The following is an 18,774-nucleotide window of genomic DNA, read 5'->3' on the forward strand; positions in this document are numbered from 1 at the left end:
AGAGACCAACATATTTGCGACGCTTGCTGTCTTCGGCAGTCGAAGCAACAGCCCCAGCACCAACTGACGTAACTTGGACATGAGAAGGAGCCAGAGTGTACCAGCGCCCTTCACCGTGTGTTTGTTTTAAATTTTATTTTCAGTGTACAGTCAGCTTCAAAAAGATAACGTCACCTATTAAATGTATTCAAAAACATGGCAACACCCATCGCTACATACATCATATTATATACATCGATAAACCGAAAGTGACCAAATTGATAGCGTCATCCAAAGTAGTCAATTATATCGGGACACCATAAACGTCATAAAAATCGTCACATCATAGTTTTTATCTTAGATTATAAATACTTAATAATAAAAAAGTCCTTAAGCATTGCTTGATAGCATATGATGCGAAGTGATCATTTTTCACAAGGTGACCGCTTCGTCACTTGGCTTGTCCTCGTATCCCAGTAAAGTTATACTCGTAACAATATCATTGAGTGCATTATACTTGTATATGACATCCACGTATACGAGCTTAATGCAATCACAGTAACTTTGTTGTCAGTCCCAATGTGGAGCAATAGCGAAGGATACAATTTAATTAAAGATCGCCTGTGATGGAGTACATTGGTATTGATTTTACCTGGCAGAAGCAACAATTTATCCTTATGTTGTAAATATAACTTCATATCACGGTAATTATGTGATAAAATAAATCTTTATAATTATTGTTGGAGCTCACATATTCTCTAGCGTTTAAGCTTATTTATAATTTAATAAAATATAAATGTAAAAATTGTCTTCTATTTAGTTTCATTTTCTTTTCTAGTGGTAGGTTATGTTGGCGCAAGTAGCGTGTGCCAGTGTGCGTTTGCGTATGTATGTGAGTGTTCTTTAACTTTAAGTGGGTTCCATCTTTACATTGCGTGTGCTTGTCCAATCGGTATATGAAAGATAATCAAATAAGGCTTTGCATATCTAACAAGAGAAATATGTTATATATTCTACCTAATCTATATTATATATTATATTATATAATTTTTCATATTTTCACTCTCACAATAGTAAAAGACATATAAATTCAGAATACCACTACGAGTACTTCATTGAAAAGCGTCGGTCATTTTAACCTTCACTAGTTACTGTTTTACATTATTTATGTACCTAAATTTATTAACTAATATTGAATGCACAAATAAAATTTGAAAACAAAATTTTATGAACGACGCGGGAATCGAACCCACCACCTCTGGCGTTCCGTGCTAGTGCTCTCCAAACTGAGAGAGTGACGTATCGTCATAAATTACTGTATGCTTTCTTCAACTTCAACAGGTTGCGGCTTTATCTACAGGATCTACTTTACAGTTGATAACCTGCTCAACCCCAATATTTGCATATTAGGAAATTGACTTGAGATGTCGATCTTGTAAACTCTAAACATTTTGTTATGTTTTTAAAGTAATGATTAATATTGAATGTTTGTGATTTCGCTGAATGCATCACAACAACGTAAGAAGTAATAAATATGTTCAGAAAACACGAGAATATGTGATCTTAAGTAAGAAAGGGATTTCTATCTGTTTCATTATTATAGCTGGCGAACGTATAAGTTTTCTCTCAAGTCTCTATTAAATTACAATTTACGATTTTCCAGTAAAGAGCACTATTGCAAATGCGAGTAACATACTGTGCGAGTTACATCTTGTTCGCTTATCTTAATAATCTCCCAAATGTTATTTTGAAATAATTAGTTTGGTGTCCGCTTCTCTTAGCGTTGCCAAATTTAAAAATTGCATATAATTCAATACATACGCCCTACATGACCTAGTTATAAGCTTATCAAGAATCGGTCTTTCATCACAGACAATAAGAAGGTACTGAGTTTTCTGATTGATACGTACATATTTCTGAAGTTAAGAGTCGTACTACCTACGTGATTCTGAAATTAAGAGTCGTACTACGTACGTGATTCTAAAATTAAGAGTCGTACTACCTACGTGATTCTGAAATTAAGAGTCGTACTACCTACGTGATTCTGAAATTAAGAGTCGTACTATCTAAGTGTTCTTAAATAAAGAGTCGTACTACCTACGTGATTCTGTAATTAAGAGTCGTATTACCTACGTGATTCTGAAATTAAGAGTCGTAATACCTACGTGATTCGGAAATTAAGAGTCGTACTACGTACGTGATTCTAAAATTAAGAGTCGTACTACCTACGTGATTCTGAAAATAAGAGTCGTATTACCTACGTGATTCTGAAATTAAGAGTCGTAATACCTACGTGATTCGGAAATTAAGAGTCGTACTACGTACGTGATTCTAAAATTAAGAGTCGTACTACCTACGTGATTCTGAAATTAAGAGTCGTACTACCTACGTGATTCTGAAATTAAGAGTGGTACTATCTAAGTGTTCTGAAATAAAGAGTCGTACTACCTACGTGATTCTGTAATTAAGAGTCGTACTACCTACGTGATTCGGAAATTAAGAGTCGTACTACGTACGTGATTCTAAAATTAAGAGTCGTACTACCTACGTGATTCTGAAATTAAGAGTCGTACTACCTACGTGATTCTGAAATTAAGAGTCGTACTATCTAAGTGATTCTGAAATTAAGAGTCGTACTACCTACGTGATTCTGAAATGAGACTCGTGATACCTACGTGATTCTGAAATTAAGAGTCGTACTACCTACGTGATTCTGAAATTAAGAGTCGTACTATGTACGTGTTTCTGAAATTAAGAGTAGTACTACCTACGTGTTTCTGAAATTAGGAGTCGTACTATCTACGTGATTCTGAAATTAGGAGTAAATATACAGAAACGACTGCGTGTGTGTTAGCGCGTGTGTGTGTATCTGCTAAAAAGTTAGATATATGCCATTCCGGGCTTTTTGTGTACTTATAAAATAGAAAAACTCTCATATTTTTTATATCTCAAAGAGCAGCTCTTCCGATGATCGATCTGAAACGGTTTCTTTAATAAACGTCTTACGGTTATTTCAAACATATTATACAATACTCTAACAAACCTAATAAAATAAATTTAATAATAAGCTTTAAGTTTAGCGCAACAGACGTACAAACAGACTTGACACGGGACTTTGGTTTATTATTTTAAGTATTGGCACTGTTATGGGTAGACGGATGCCGTTGGCCGTCTGCTCGTTCCAATTTTGATCTTTTTATTTTACTTTATTTGACAAAAAAAAAACAATATTCATGCAAACAAAAATATCAACAAGAACACTTACAACAAAAAGGCATAAAAAGGCATTTATTTTCTAAAAATTGATTCCTTTACAATAATTTTTGATGTCATTTCTAACACTTACACCGCTTCGAAAACTAATGGCGCTCTGAGAGAGAACAAGCAACTGAAGAAACTTTCCCAGCATTCTGTTTGTGCGCTCTTTTAAACAAAATATACAATATTGCACTGTCATTGTTATTGCTATAAAATAATCATAATCTACTCTAGCACAAAAATATCAATAAATGGCATGGATATAAGACCTAGAAATACAGATTATTTTAAGTAGTGTAACAAGAATTACAGTAATTTCTACAAATTAGCCCTTAGGCAGGGAGTCAATGACATTACGACGAAAGCAGGTTGACGTGGAATTAAATAAATTGAGTTGCTTATTATTTTGAGTAGGTGTACTAAATTGGCGACAAAATTCCGTCGTGATGTGCTTTATGAGAATAAGTAGGTACTAGGTACATATAAATATACTCATGTCAAAGACTAGCTACCAATGGGCTAAACAAATTGTGGGGCTCTATAGATTTCTTGAAGTGAAAACTTCTTGGGATGAGTATAAAATGTTAAACTCGCGTCAGGACACGTGGCCTGATCGAAAATTCGTAAGACAGTCGTTGAAATTATGGATGAAAGTTCATTTTTCTGAGAGATAAAATTTTTAATGTAAAATAAATTTTGATTTTTGTGTACTACAGCGCAATAAATAAATATTGTACTTAACCAAACATATACTATTTTATACTGATAAATAAAGCAATTCATGTGAATTTATTCCCTTACCATTTCCAAAAATGCACTACGTTAATGTTCAAGTTTTCTCTTCTGCCGGCACTCCCGGAGTGCAACCCGTATTTTTTTATAGGAGATACTATTGTATCGTATTCGAAGTAGAGAATAATGTAAGAACAAACATGGAATATACTAATATACTAGTGTAGAGACAACCTGACAGCACGATCATGCGTGGCCAATTTTCATATTTTATTAAACAAAATATTTTTTTATTTATTTTATCAAAATACACACTATCATTACAGAATATTCCAATTCGATAGAGGTACATACAATATTATTTTTATTTATATATTTATTCGGGAACAAAACAGTCCTTTACAATATCAAGGTTATAAATATACATTTACTAGAAGACAAAACAGTTCCATAATTTAAAATAACATTTTACATTTAAATTTAAATTTTATAACATATTATAAATAATGCTACTTTCGTGAATTCACCCTGAGTGCAACAAAACAGATCCGTCTGTGAGGCTATTTCGTTAATTGTACGAAGTTCACGCGTCACCGCTGCCTGGCTTAACAAGTTGGTGCGCGCGGACGGCACCATCAGCAACGGCGGCTGACGTCGGCGCCATACCTACGTACCTATCCGGAACAACAAAATGTAGTCTACCCAATATATCCGCATTCTTCACATCAGCGCCAGGTCCCTTCTTACCTACCATACCCTAAATAAGTAATGTCGGGTACTTATGTACCCGCTTATGCGGATAAAAAGGGTAAACTGTAAAATGACGTGGCTGACTATTTACGAATTGTCAATCAAAATATGTAAAAGTAGTATGCACAAGAGTGCATTAAACTCTGGAGCAACACTCCGGGCTTAACCCATTTCAAAACCCTAATCAACCCAACAAACAACAAGCAAACCCAAGCCTTCAACAAAAAGGCTGTGAATGCGGCACTAGGGCCTTAGCCCTACGCTACTTATAGCGAAAACTTACGTATTCTAACCAGGATATTAATGGGGCACTGCAGATTAAATAAACACCTCTCAATCTTAGGTCTCAAAGATTGCAGAGCGTGTAGATTCTGTAATAGTGCAGATGAAACACTGCTACACATTCTCTCGGAATGTGGTCCTCTAATGCGTAAACGTAGCATCTCTTTTGGAAGACCAATTTTTCAACCACTTCAGATACGTCAGCTCACTGTAAAAGTCATAATAAGATTCATGAAAAGAATGAATCTTAGCAGTGAGCTATAATAGTTAACAGTGGCGTGATTAAACAATAAGTTTAATTGTACAATATAACTTTGTAAACATATTTTTTCTGAATAAAAAGCCCTCTGAGTTTGTTGCACCCGTTCTTCTCAGGTCTGAGGCATTCATTTTGGTATGGGTGGTAGTTATTGACTTTCAATGAGTGATGTCACATCCTATTTTAAATAAAAATATTTGAATTTGAACAGTAAAAATACATTCGCTTTCCTTTTCTATCTTTTTGTATATCCGTTAGATATATTCTTCTCTTTCATATGCTTTGTCTGTCTATACGCTAGTAAATTGTAAGTCTATGGGCACGAAAGTACCAACCAAGTGAAGTAACTTTATCAAAGGCATTGTGTAAATGTTGGAAGTTCGTGTTTAAATAAGATACAAACCCACTGTTATTGCTATTTTGTTTCGAATGCCTGCCACGTAATACTTGTGATGTCTCTTTTACACAAATTTCACGAGTTTATTCAAAGCCAGGGCAAGGTTTTATGAATCCTTGGTGCCTACATTGGCTGTAATTTCATTTTTTTTTATGAAAATAAGAAACAAGACGAGCAGGACGCTGATGGTAATTGATACGCCCTGCCTATTACAATGCAGTGCCGCTCAGGATTCTTGAAAAACCCCAAAAATTCTGAGCGGCACTACAACTGCGCTCGTCACCTTGAGAAATAAGATGTTAAGTCTCATTTGCCTAGTAATTTCACTAGCTACGGCGCCCTTCAGACCGAAACACAGTAATGCTTACACATTACTGCTTCACGGCAGAAATAGGCGCCGTTGTGGTACCCATAAATAATCTAGCTGGCATCCTGTGAAAAGGAGCCTCCCACTGGTATATCATATCCCGTAGCCATTGAAATTATATAGTTGCTTATAGAAATAAACTTGGTATAAGGTTATACCACGAATGTGCAAAGTATTGACTACATTGCTGACAACACTGTCAATACAATGATAATTCTGAAGATTTCCGAATCTCAGGCAGCCGTGCAAAAAACGTGGGAAACAATATACATATGAGTAATTCAATCGTAAAGAAAATGTCTATTATTTTATAAAAAAAATATACATAATACTTGGCATAACTTTATGAATCATCAATAAATAAATCTAATATATAAAATTCTCATGTAGCGGTGTTTGTAGTTAAACTCTTTCGAAACGGCTTGATTAAATTTTGAGTGCATATTGGGTAGGTCTGAGAATCGGACAACATCTATTTTTCATCCCCCTAAATGTTAAGGGTGGTCCACGCCAATTTTTTTTTTAATTTATTTGACTTTTTTTTTTTTAATTTGTTTGATTATGAGTCAGCATTAAAAAATACATACAACTTCATATTTTCACTCATCTACGATGAACAGTTACTTTTGTAGCGCGATTTTTATATCGGTAATACAACGTTTGATGGGTCAGCTAGTATATATTAAATTTTAACATTAAGAGCTGATGTACAGATAACATTATAATATAATATAATGTTGACACACGTTTACACAAATATCTTGGCCCAAACTAGGCAAATCCTGTACTATGGGTACAAGACAACCATATATTTAATACAATATACTTACTTAAACATACATAAATACATATAAACATCCATGACTCGGAAACAAACATCCATATCCATCATATAAATGATTGCATCTACCGGGATTCGAACCCGGGAACTCTAGCTTAGTAGTCAGGGTCACTAACCATTCGGCTATATGGGTCGTATTAAAACATTCATTCAAATTAACACCTAATTTCGTATTCAATAATGTTCAAAGTCTATTATTGCATACGCTGATACGAAGCTTGGTGGTGGTGCGAAATACGCGAAAGAGACTTCCGTTGACGATTTTGTTTTAGCAGTTGAAATGTAATTAATTAGCAAAATGATTAACCATGTCAAGTTTGCAACATAAATTTGTTAATTTTAAGGGGCACTTACCTGAAATACAACACTTCAACCTTTTTAAGTTTTTTTATTTGTATAGTTTTTCACTTTGTCATTGCGTGGCGTTGCATTCAAAGCGCGGTCAAAACAATTTTTGTGCGTGATTGTGTGTCTTGTTGTTTATTGTACGTCAATGCTCATAGTACATTTTTTGTAAACATTAGCATCGTAAAACATCTGCAATCTGTGAGTTTTTTAATTCCATTATTTTCTAAGTTTTGTCGTAAAAATAATCGTCGAAATTGAGTTCCAAACTTAGCCTTCATGGTTATAATATTTATTATATAGGTATATATTATTTTATACCTAATATCATAAGAATGAAGGACTTTTCATCCGTAAAACCCGTTTAAATCATCTTTTTCAATTTATGTAAATTTTGAGGCTTTAATATAAAACAACTTTGATACTAAAAAATTTCCGCACACTGAGAGTGGAGGAGGAGATAATGAGCCAATTGATACAAATTCTTAACACAATATTGAAATAATATTTTCCCTATTTTTATATAGGTAAATGTAACTTAAATATTATGATGATTTGATTGTACACAGGAATTTGTACTTTTTGCATTCACAAATAACAGATTTTACGTAAACGATGTATTTCGTTTATTAAATTATTGGTAAAAGTATTATTAGTGTATAAATACATTATAATGGAATAAAACACAAATCTCATTAAAAATACTTTATTGGTAATATAAAATATAAAATAATATAATACACATTAAATAAAATTGTTACTTTAAATAAGCCCTAAAACTAATTTGATAATATTGTTAATTCAGTGTCTGCTAAGACTCCAGTCTTAACACAGTTGGCAAAAACTATGGGTATGTTCCGATATGCACTACGAGCACTGCAAAGTGCTATCACTGTAGAAAAATTCGTTCCGTTATGGACTGCCAGTATACTGCCGCAGTACCTTAGGGAAATATATGACGTCATAAATTGTCGCTATATTCTACTGTGAGCACTGGCGTTTTCGAAGTAAGGTACTCGCAGTACTATGATCACGTGATCAGTCAAAACCACTCGAGTGCCTAAAGTCTTAATAAAAATATTTTTAATTTGACCGTACTCCAACAACAGTTTTTTTTAATGAATTTAAATAGTAACCAATATAACTGGCTATAAAGGAACGACTTCACAGTATACTAAATTGACGTCACACTGTACAGTGGTCGCAGTATATATCGGAACATACCCTATGTCTTTATACTTCTGCTAACCATTAACTAGAGGCTTAAAATTGGATCTAGAAAAGGTATACATATATTCACCATATTTCATAAATTTTGTTTGTAAGTATTCGGTAGAATCGTAGAATATAATTATACAATAACTCTACAATTAAAAGTTACACGAGCGTTAAGTACAATTAATATAATAATAATTACGGTACCCTCTTATATATGTAGTAAAATAGGTTATAAAAACTATCTGAATGCGGAATTTCGTCTGCCATTATTTGAACAAATCATTTCTGACATTTATTCTCACACCGAGCAAGCCCCCAACACTTTTTCACAATGTAGGTAGTAGGTAATTCTGCTGCAAGGAATTGGCGCCGTGCTTGTAAAGTATGTATAAACTATAAATACTTATTTATACATACTTGTCTTCACTTGATTAGAATGATTTGTTTGGTATTTTAAGTGATGAAATTATATATGATATGAATATAATAATATGGATTATGTTGTTACAAATCTGAAACCACAAAACAATCTGGATATCCAAAATGGCGCCGATGCGTCACTCAAGATTGACCGTTTGCCTTGTTTTTCAAATATTTATTGCCTAAAAAACAATCATTAAAATATATTTTATTAATCATTGAAATATAAATAATCATTGAAATATATTAAAGCAGATACAATGTATGACAATTAAAAACTAAAATTCTGAGAACGAATATTAAAGACTCAATTTCACTACATTACGCCCTGACCAACTTCTGACCCTCATTTTGTTTATAAGATAGTTTATTTTGCATGGTCTTAAAGCTTGTTTCAATAGTTTTCTTATATATTCTCTCATATCATCCTTATGATAAGCAATGCGAATTATTTTACGCATAATACGCATTAACTGGCCGCTGCACGCGCGCCAAAATCGCGCATACCGCGGCACGGGGACACTTACTGATTACGGAAGGTTAAGACTGTATGTTTCCCAAATTAGAGAAAAAAAAAGCTATAAAAAGCTTTATTATTTTTCGTTTCATTCAATCTAATGTTATTATCAATCAAATCATTAATGAGTAAACTATTTATGGCTTTTATTTAACAGTGTCTTCGTCGCTACGATATGATGAAGTTATTTCTTTATTCCCCGGCTTATGTTTGAGAAACAGTAATTAACCAAATAAACAAACAGCGAGACATGTCATTAAAAGTTTGTGTCGACACACAACTGTTTATATAAGCCATGCTACGCGGTTACTTTTTTCTTTCTCTTCAACGTGGGGTGCGTTTGAAGTAGGAGCGGTAGCGGATCCGGAAGCGGGTGCTTCACTCACGCGTCGACGCGCAATCGGACCCAATGTTTCGTGTCATTTGGTGAAATCTATTCGAGCACAGACAAATGCAGTGAGCAGCGTGATGAAGGCTAGAGCGATTTGAATTAAAGCTATTATGATCAAATCGCGTGATTCTTTGGTATCTTCTACTCCATCATTGTCGCTGAAACAAATTTATTCCAATGTTATAAAAAAACTACCTTTTCCTAATACTTTTATGGTTAGCATGTGGGTAACAGATATTAAAAATAGAGTCATCTAGTATGTAGAAAATATTTCTACTATTTAAACTGAATATAATTATTCGGTAGATATAGGAGAAATCCTTTTGAAACCTGACTCGTCATTTGCTGATTTATAACTTTATCTATTTGATAATCCACTGTATTTCAAATTATTTATATACAATTATGTAACAATAATAACACGTTACTCATGTGTCTTTGAACAAAGAAGTACTTTTCTGTAGTTTGTTTGTATTATAACAAAATAAATATGTATAATATATATGTATATGTACTACAAAATAATTAATTGCTATCTTTACCTGTAGGTGGCTCCTTTGCACCGGATGCCGGCTATATTATGGGTACCACAACTGCGCCTATTTCTGCCGTGAAGCAGTACTGTATAAGCATTCGTGTTTTCTCTTGTTCTGAAGGGTGCTGTAGCTAGTGAAATTACTGGGCAAATGAGACTTGACAACTTATGTCTTAAGGTAACGAGCGCAGTTGTAGTACCGCTTAGAATTTTTGGGATATTAATAATCCTGTGTGGCACTGCATTGTAATGAGCAGGACGTATCTAATAATAACAGCTGTACGTCCTGCCCGTCTCGTCCCTTATTTTGATTAAAAAAATCCTTAAATACGATAATACCGCAGCAGCTTACCTACTGTACGTTGTTTCTGAAGGTACCTCGAAGATAGTTCTAAAGCATTGAATTGTCAAGGCCAAAATCATACAAGCGGAAAGCACCCACAAAAACGCTGCAGAACTTGCACCAACCGCTCCGCTCGTCACTGTGCCCCAACCTCTCGAAGTGTGGATTGATAGAGCTGGACAAGCAAACAAATTCAGTTAGTTAGGATCGATGCAGGTGGTATTGTAGATATTTGTAATAGTGCTTCTAATATAATTATTTGATATGAAATTCTTAATTGTTTTAAAAGTTTACTAGCGTAGGTTTTAGATTGTATTATATATTGTTATATATGTGTGTGTGCGTGCGTGTTATAATTTTTGTCTATATATATATATATATATATATATATATAATAAACACATGAGATCGAATGCCAGTGACGGGTTTAATGCGGTTCGTGTCACGGTACGCTATAATGTCATTTATTGATACGTCAGGACTCAAATAGCACAGTAGACATATGTCCAAATAGTCTGAATATTCTTACTCAAAAAGTATGACAGATATGTTATTTTTTTATAGGTAAAGTGTCAAATCTGTGAATCTATTGTGCCCCCTTTTTGTGATTGAGCACACATCCTCAGAAACCTACATAGTCCTGCCATAAATACTCTTACATATAAACTTTTCTTTTATTCAAATTTTTTATTATTTTGAAGTTGGAACACGTATATTATTTTAAAAACTTATTTCGATTTTGCGCCATTTCACGTATTTTTTCGTGTTCACTATCAAATTACAATACGAAATGGGGTGTTAAAGAAAATAGGATTGCAGTGAACGCCTTGTACAACAAAAATACAAAGTATGTTCGTATATCGTACTATCAACAGATACAGCAACACTTCGTCTATCGAAGGCTAGAAAATATCGGGGAGGCCGCGTGTTGTTAGAACTACAAAGGCTGTTAATGCTGTTAAAGCCAGAATTCGTCGAAACCCCATTAGGAAGCTAGAAAACTTTTCGCTTTCGATTTCTTGAAATGAAGATTCCCGCTAGGACTCTGTCGCGTATTATAAAACAAGACCTGAACCTTGGTGCTTATCGCGGATATACAGGACATGGCTTAATCAATTTTTACAATTAAAGAGAGTGGATCGATGAAAACGCCTTCTGTCACGATACGTAGGTGAAAGGCACAGAAATATCCTCTTTACCGATGTAAAAATTTTCACGATTCAAGAACACTACAATAAGAAAAAGTGAGCGTACAGCTCACAGTTCTAAAGAAGCTGCTCAAGTTGTCGGAAAGGTACAACGTGGTCATCATCCTGCATCAGTGATGGTTTGGTGGGGCGTGTCTTATCAAGGAGTCGTAAAACTACATTTTTGTGAAAAACGAGTGAAAACTTCAGCCAAAGTGTATCAAGAAACAGTCTTGGATCATGTTGTGAAACCTCTCAGCTATACACTTTTTAAAAATATACCGTGGACTTTCCAGCAGGTGCAGAGTACCTGAGCACAAGGGACGAACTACCAAAGCCTGGCTTGTAACCAACTTACCGGACTTTATAAGAGTTGAAGACACCTCATCTAGCCCAGACCTCAACCAAAAACTCATCTAGACTTCAAATTATGGTCAGTTTAAGAGGACATGGCCTGCTCTAAACGACACGGCGACATTGAGTCTCTTAAAAAATCTTTGGAGCAAGCAGTGGCAAAATTTCCCTTGGAAACAGTGCGTAAATCCATTGATTCGTGGCCAAACAGATGAAAGGCCTGTATAAAAACTAAAGGTGGCCATTTCGAATAGAATATTTTTTTTATTTTTTGCTGAGACGTTAATAAATATCTAGGTATAAATTTTAATAATATTACATTACTTCATTAAAAAAAATGTATTTTCATTTGTAACAGAACTTATGGCTGGATTAGGTATACCTTCAAAGGTATTCAGATCGAGGCTGTTATTAGGACTGGGTACCCTGGGGTATATTATACTCGTGCTCTAGCCATGACAAGTGACTTGAAGCTTCAATAGGATGTGTTTAGGGTCTTCACCTGCAGATTTGTATTAGAACTAGTACAAACACTGTAATGCAAAGAAGATGCTATTTAAGTTAAGTTCTTACCCTCACTTCTATTGATAAGATAAAACCACACAAACTTAGGCTGCAACAAGAACCTAATCAATGATGGACACTGGGATGTACTTGCTAATAATGCCTCTATTCAAAGTTAGTTCTGAAATATTAAAGTAGTTGGAATGACTTTTTTTCCAACCAGTTTCCAACCAAGGAGCGATATTTACCCGCAGCCAATAAGCTGAAACTGCCAGCCGGTATTCCAAGACTCATGTTGAATTTTTGCCGTTCTTCTATGACTGCCACGCTGCCCATTACAATCATTGAAATACCGCACACAATCTACAAAAAAATTTTAAATTTTACACACATTATAAGAAATTCAAGTCTGTGTACCAAAAAAAAAATAGTTTAGATACTAAATAGACCAGGGTCGATAATTTTTAAAACCAAAAAAAATAATAGTAGGATATAAACCCACTCGAAGAGCAAGAGAATATAAGAAGAATGAACGGAAAAAAAATTACGGGCGATCTGAGGTCGGCAAGTAGAAAAGGGTGTTTAAGGGTAAAAAACGGATTATGTCTATTTCCGGCGAAACTACAAGTCCTATGAAAAAAAGTTAAAAGGGAAAGTTGTAGGTAATAAAAAGATTTACAACAAAGTTCCTGCATTCTTTACACATAACCTCAAAATTTATGTGAAAAATTCAAATAACCCGTGTTAAAAGTTACATTCTTATATACCAGATACACTATATATATATTTATTTTAATATTTATTTTATCACCTTATTTTGACTTAATATCGATAAAGAATCCTAATTTTCATGCATATAAATGTTTATATGGCACTTTTACCAGAAAACCAATTTTGAATATTTCGTCGATCTGTCTATAGTCGGTCCAAGTAATTTTCTTATTCTGTTAATTTAATTAAGTGACATGTTCTGTTGATGACAACGAAGAGTTGAGAATATGTTTTTATGAAACAATACTCTGATCTTATAAAATTTATACATCTAGACAGAGCCTCTTGCTTTTAGAACACCGAAGAAAACAGGCCAGGTTTATTACTATAGTGTGCATGACAAGCAATGTCTTACACTTGCATTTTGTGTTAGTGTTCGTGCATTGCTCAAAATACGGGTTAACCTCATTTTTTTTCGATGTTTTCACAACCCTTAGATCTAATAGAAAACAAATCTAATCTAGGAACTACTTAAACCTTGAACCTTTTAAAATCAGTAGACAAATAATGACGAACCAAATAAATAGAAGGTCCATATAATGGATAAGGAATTATTTATTAAATTTCGTCTGAAATATGCGATCAAAAGGAAGACACGATTCAGTTGTGATAAATTGTTGGGATACGTGAGGAATATCAATAGACTTGAACTCGAGGATCTAAAGGTGAGGCTTAAATAAAAAAGTTTTTATATATTATTATTGCTTCTTATAATGGCTTATAAATAGTTAGAACGGTTGGCTTTCAACACGGTTTGATCCTCGTCCGCCACTTACCAATGTGTTTTGGTTTTCGAATACTTTAACTTTCTTTTTGTATGGAAAAGGAGGGCAAACGTGCGTACGGGTTACCTGGTGTTAAGTGATCACCGCCGCCCACATTACAACACCAGAGGAAACACAGGAGCGTTGCCGGCCTTTCAGGAAGGTGTACCCGCATTTTTTGAAGGTATCGAAGAACTGTTCACCTGATTGCTGCCGCCGAATTCCACCTTTGTACGACACGCCACAAATTAGGATATCATCCCCATCATCTGTATGTGTGGCGGTCCTCCACAGTGCGGTTTTCAAGGAGCTTTCTTCCACGTACTACAAAGCTGTGGAATGAACTTCCTTGTGCGGTGTTTCCGGGACGATATGACATGGATCTTGTGATTCCCCTGGTATTGCTGGAGAGTGTGGGCGATCACTCAACAACAGCTCACCCATAAGCACGTTTATACTCATTTTCCATAATAACAATAGGGCTGCTCGTATTGTCACCCCAACTTACACAAAAGAAAATTAAAGTCAGCATCTTTGACATAAGCCTTGCTACGGTTGTATTTTTTTCTTTCTCATTCATTTCATTTCTCAAAGTCAGGTGCGTTTCAGGTCGGGTCGAGACAGGAGCGGCAGCGGATACGGAAGCGACCACGCGCTAGCAGACCAATTATTTCATATCTTTTGATGAAATCCATTGGTGCACAGAAAACACGCCATTATAACCCCATTTTAAACATCACGACATGACAAAAATCAGCTTATAGTTTTCAGTATTTCAGATAGACTTGAATCTCATTTTGGAAAATGGTTCAAAAACACAATTACCTGTAACACTCGTAGGCGTAGCACCAAGGCTAACGGATACGAAGGAGGGTAACGGAAGATATTGCCATCTCTTTCCGTAGTAAGTGGTGCTGCAGATTCTTTGCGATGAATTAGAGCAACCTGTAAGCAAACAAATACAGCCATTATGCCTTGACAGGGAAGTTTTAAGGGATTATATACACTTTTATTAAATGTCCTAGTCGTTGTTCACCTACTATCAATTTTTTCGTGTTTCTAAAAATTATCAACCCTGTTCTATATATTGTTTTATATAATACGTCGGATGGTTATTGTACTTTTTATTTTTTCAAATCACATGTTGACTCAAAGATTCAAAATATTTATTTCAATTAGGCCATAATTGGCTCTTTGAATTAAACACATTAATAAAAATATGCTATATTGAAAATAATTCAAGAGTTGTATCGGGACTCATCAAATGAAATCAATAATTAGCAACTAATTCAATTTTTTTATATTGTCCTGTGGAGCAAGACCAAGATATTTCCAAGCATTCTTGTCTTCCATATTTTCGTTGTAACTATAAAATAATAAATTGATCTCCAAAACATCGACGTTTTGATAATTTCAAATTTAAATAAAATGTATTTACTGTAAAACTTCATAGGTTCTTTAGTTCAAGTCAGGATGAAGTACAAAAGTTACTTAAACAAGTGCGAGACTCGCCCATGAAGGGTTGTATAGCAGCAAGTTACATAATATAAAAGAAAAATGATATTAAATTATTTAAATGGAAAAGGCAAAAATTATTTGCTCAAATTAAAAAAAAAACTACTTACTAGATCTCGTTCAAACCAATTTTCTGTGGAAGTTTGCATGGTACAATAAGTTTTAACATTCTCTTATTTTAGATGTTATGGGGGGGGGGGACACACATTTTACCACTTGAGCTTTACCACATAGAAACCTCGATATCATTTTTGAAGGAAGACCTATCCGTAGATATATCCCACACGTATGGGTTTGATGAAAAAAAATTTTTGAGTTTCAGTTCTAAGTATTCCCCTTAAGTTCTTCTAACCCCCAAAATTAATTGTTTTTTTGCAAATGTTAATGCAGTCACAGAATACATCTACTTACCAAGTTTCAACAGTATACTTTTTATAGTTTTGGAAAAAAGTGGGTGTGACACATACGGACAGACAGACAGACATGACGAATCTATAAGGGTTCCGTTTTCTGCCATTTGGCTACGATGCCTAAAAAATAAGCTTCAATTGAGTATAACAATATTCCATAACAATAAATTTAGTTTAATTAATTATTTATCTTTATCATTCAAATAATCTTTCACATTATAATAGGCGTTAGATGTTAATTAATTTTTTAGGATACATTAATAAAAGAATTGGTAACAAAATTTTCTTACGATACATTTAATTTTTTAATTGGTATTTTTTTTTCTTTCGATGATTTCAATTTGATAGACTGCTCGAATTGCCCTTTTCTGCCGCACAAATACTTTGTGAATCTCTGCGGCCCTACCCCACAATATACTTCTAATTGCTAATTCTCACTCTGTCTTCTTCTATTGACCTAAGTCAGAATGAAAAATAACACTATGTAGCAGCTGTCTATTGCTGGATGAAATTGTTAGCTATTGCTGGTTGAGATTATTAGGTATTGCTGGGTGACATTGTTAGCTATAGATGGGTGAGATTGTAAGCTATTGCTGGTTGAGATTGTAAGCTATTTAAGTAAGAATGGGTATGAAAGTAGCTGTAATATACAAGTCTAGCCGTTTCAACATCTGCCATCTACCGGTTTTTTTTATAATAAATTTTATGCGCGCCCCATTGTTACTTTAAGTCTTATGTATAATGCCTAGGGATGTTGTCATTTCTATTCGTGTTTGTTGGTGATTTATATTTGGTAGTGTAAACCGTAACAATACATTTTTATTTCTTTTCATTTAAAAGTAAGTTATTAACATTAAACCAATTAACTACTTCAGCAATTATTAACCCAACAGAAGGGTTTTTACTAGCGTTTTATTTTAAATAGATAATATATCGTCAGCAAACAGTATAGGTAATATCATGTTTATTGTGAATATATTATGGTTAATCATCAATATAAATACGAGTAACAATATTTTTGCTTTCAATAATTTAGAAAAGTTAATTACATTAGCTGGAAGTCTATCAATTAACTTTAAATCCGACTCGTTCGCCCTGGTTACCCGCCCTCGCCCTATAAGCAACGTCACTGGCATGTGTTAACGCCATAAGGCAACCTCCCTAGCGCCACTGTACAAGTTGGTACCAATTACTTAAACAGCGCATGCGTATTAGATAGACTGTATTGGTAACAAAACTTCCAAACAACAGTATCTAAACAAAGATTTGTATGTGTATATCTAAAATGAGCAGTTCAGATAGTGACGATGAAGTTAAAAATAAAACAAATGTTACTAATAATAATGATAGTTCTGAGTCCAGTTATGAAGAAGACGATGCAGAGGAAGTTAAAGAGGTTGATGGTATGGGACTTATTTGTGCATTATGTTATAATATCAAAATTACTTTATTCATCAAAAAAAAAGAAAACCGCTGAGTTTCATGCGCCCGTTTTTCTGAGGTCCGTTGACTTTATTTTATAAAATAAAGTAGAAATTTGGAACAAGCCACAAATAACACCAAAATAAGCTTCGACTGCTATATCTGTACATTGCCGCATTCACTAAGTTGTTTAAAATATTCTTGGTCGATAACCAGCAATGTAAAACATTTATTCAATTCAGGTTTGATTCGGACAGTGTCGGTTGACACACGACTAAGGAGAAAAGTGTACTTACATTGTCTTGAAGCACACTTTTGCCGTTCCGCTATCAGACTGCTGATGATATGCCCTCATGTGTATGGGCGTCATTGATGATTTGCGAACAGTTAAAGATACAAAATAAACAAATTTGATATAATATGGCTATCACAAATTTGAGCAATGTTGTTTTGTGCTAAATTATATCAACATAATATATGAATTCTTATGTCGTATTAAGTCACTAAATATTTTTCCGTTGCCCAAATCAGCAGTTACGTAGCTAATTTTCAGAAAAATAATTATTAAATGAATGGTGAATCATCATCAGCCGGAGGACGACAAAGGCCCCAAAGATTTCTACGACGATCGGTCCTGCGCTGCCTTCACCCAACGTATTTCGGTGATCATGACCAGATCATCGGTCCATCTTGTGGCCTACCAATACTGTGTCTTCCGGTACGTGGTCGCGATTCGAGGACTTTACTGCCCCAACGGCCATCTGTCCGTCGAACTATGTGCCCTGCCCACTGGCCACTTCAGTTTCGCAATCATTTGGGTTATGTTGGTGATTTTAGTTCTCCTATGGATCTCCTTATTTCTGATTCGATCTCGCAGGGAAACTCCGATCATAACCCTCTCCATTGCCCTCTGAGCGGCCATGAGCTTTCTCATTAGGTAAGGTAAGCGACCACGTCTGTGTACCGTAAGTCATCGCTGGCAATACACACTGGTTCAAAACTTGAATTGAATGGTGAATGTGATTTCTTTATTCATTCAGGTTCAATTTGTACACTTATGAAAGTCAATTTTAATGCCATCGGAAGTATCGGCAAGAAACTCAGCAAGTTTTATCCTCCGTTTATAGTTTTCACAGTATTTACATACTTTTATCGTCTATGCATTCCTAAAATTTATAAGACGCTTTCTTTATTAAAATTTCCTTACTCTAAT

General features: G+C 34.5%; 1 protein-coding gene across 1 annotated transcript in view; it reads right to left on the reverse strand.

Annotated features, from left to right (window-relative positions):
* Positions 1-7,937: 7,937 nt before the first annotated feature.
* The window catches only part of LOC126965114 (uncharacterized), a 36,630-nt gene continuing 25,793 nt past the window's right edge, over positions 7,938-18,774 (reverse strand). The window contains exons 3-6 of the mRNA XM_050808579.1: positions 15,040-15,159; positions 12,928-13,042; positions 10,644-10,809; positions 7,938-9,914 (exon numbers count right to left, since the gene is read on the reverse strand). Of these exons, the coding sequence (XP_050664536.1) occupies positions 9,785-9,914; positions 10,644-10,809; positions 12,928-13,042; positions 15,040-15,159 (531 nt within the window). The 3' untranslated portion in view covers positions 7,938-9,784. The remainder of the gene's footprint in view (positions 9,915-10,643; positions 10,810-12,927; positions 13,043-15,039; positions 15,160-18,774) is intronic.

Source organism: Leptidea sinapis, chromosome 6 (assembly GCF_905404315.1).
Source record: "Leptidea sinapis chromosome 6, ilLepSina1.1, whole genome shotgun sequence".
Taxonomy (NCBI): domain Eukaryota; kingdom Metazoa; phylum Arthropoda; class Insecta; order Lepidoptera; family Pieridae; genus Leptidea; species Leptidea sinapis.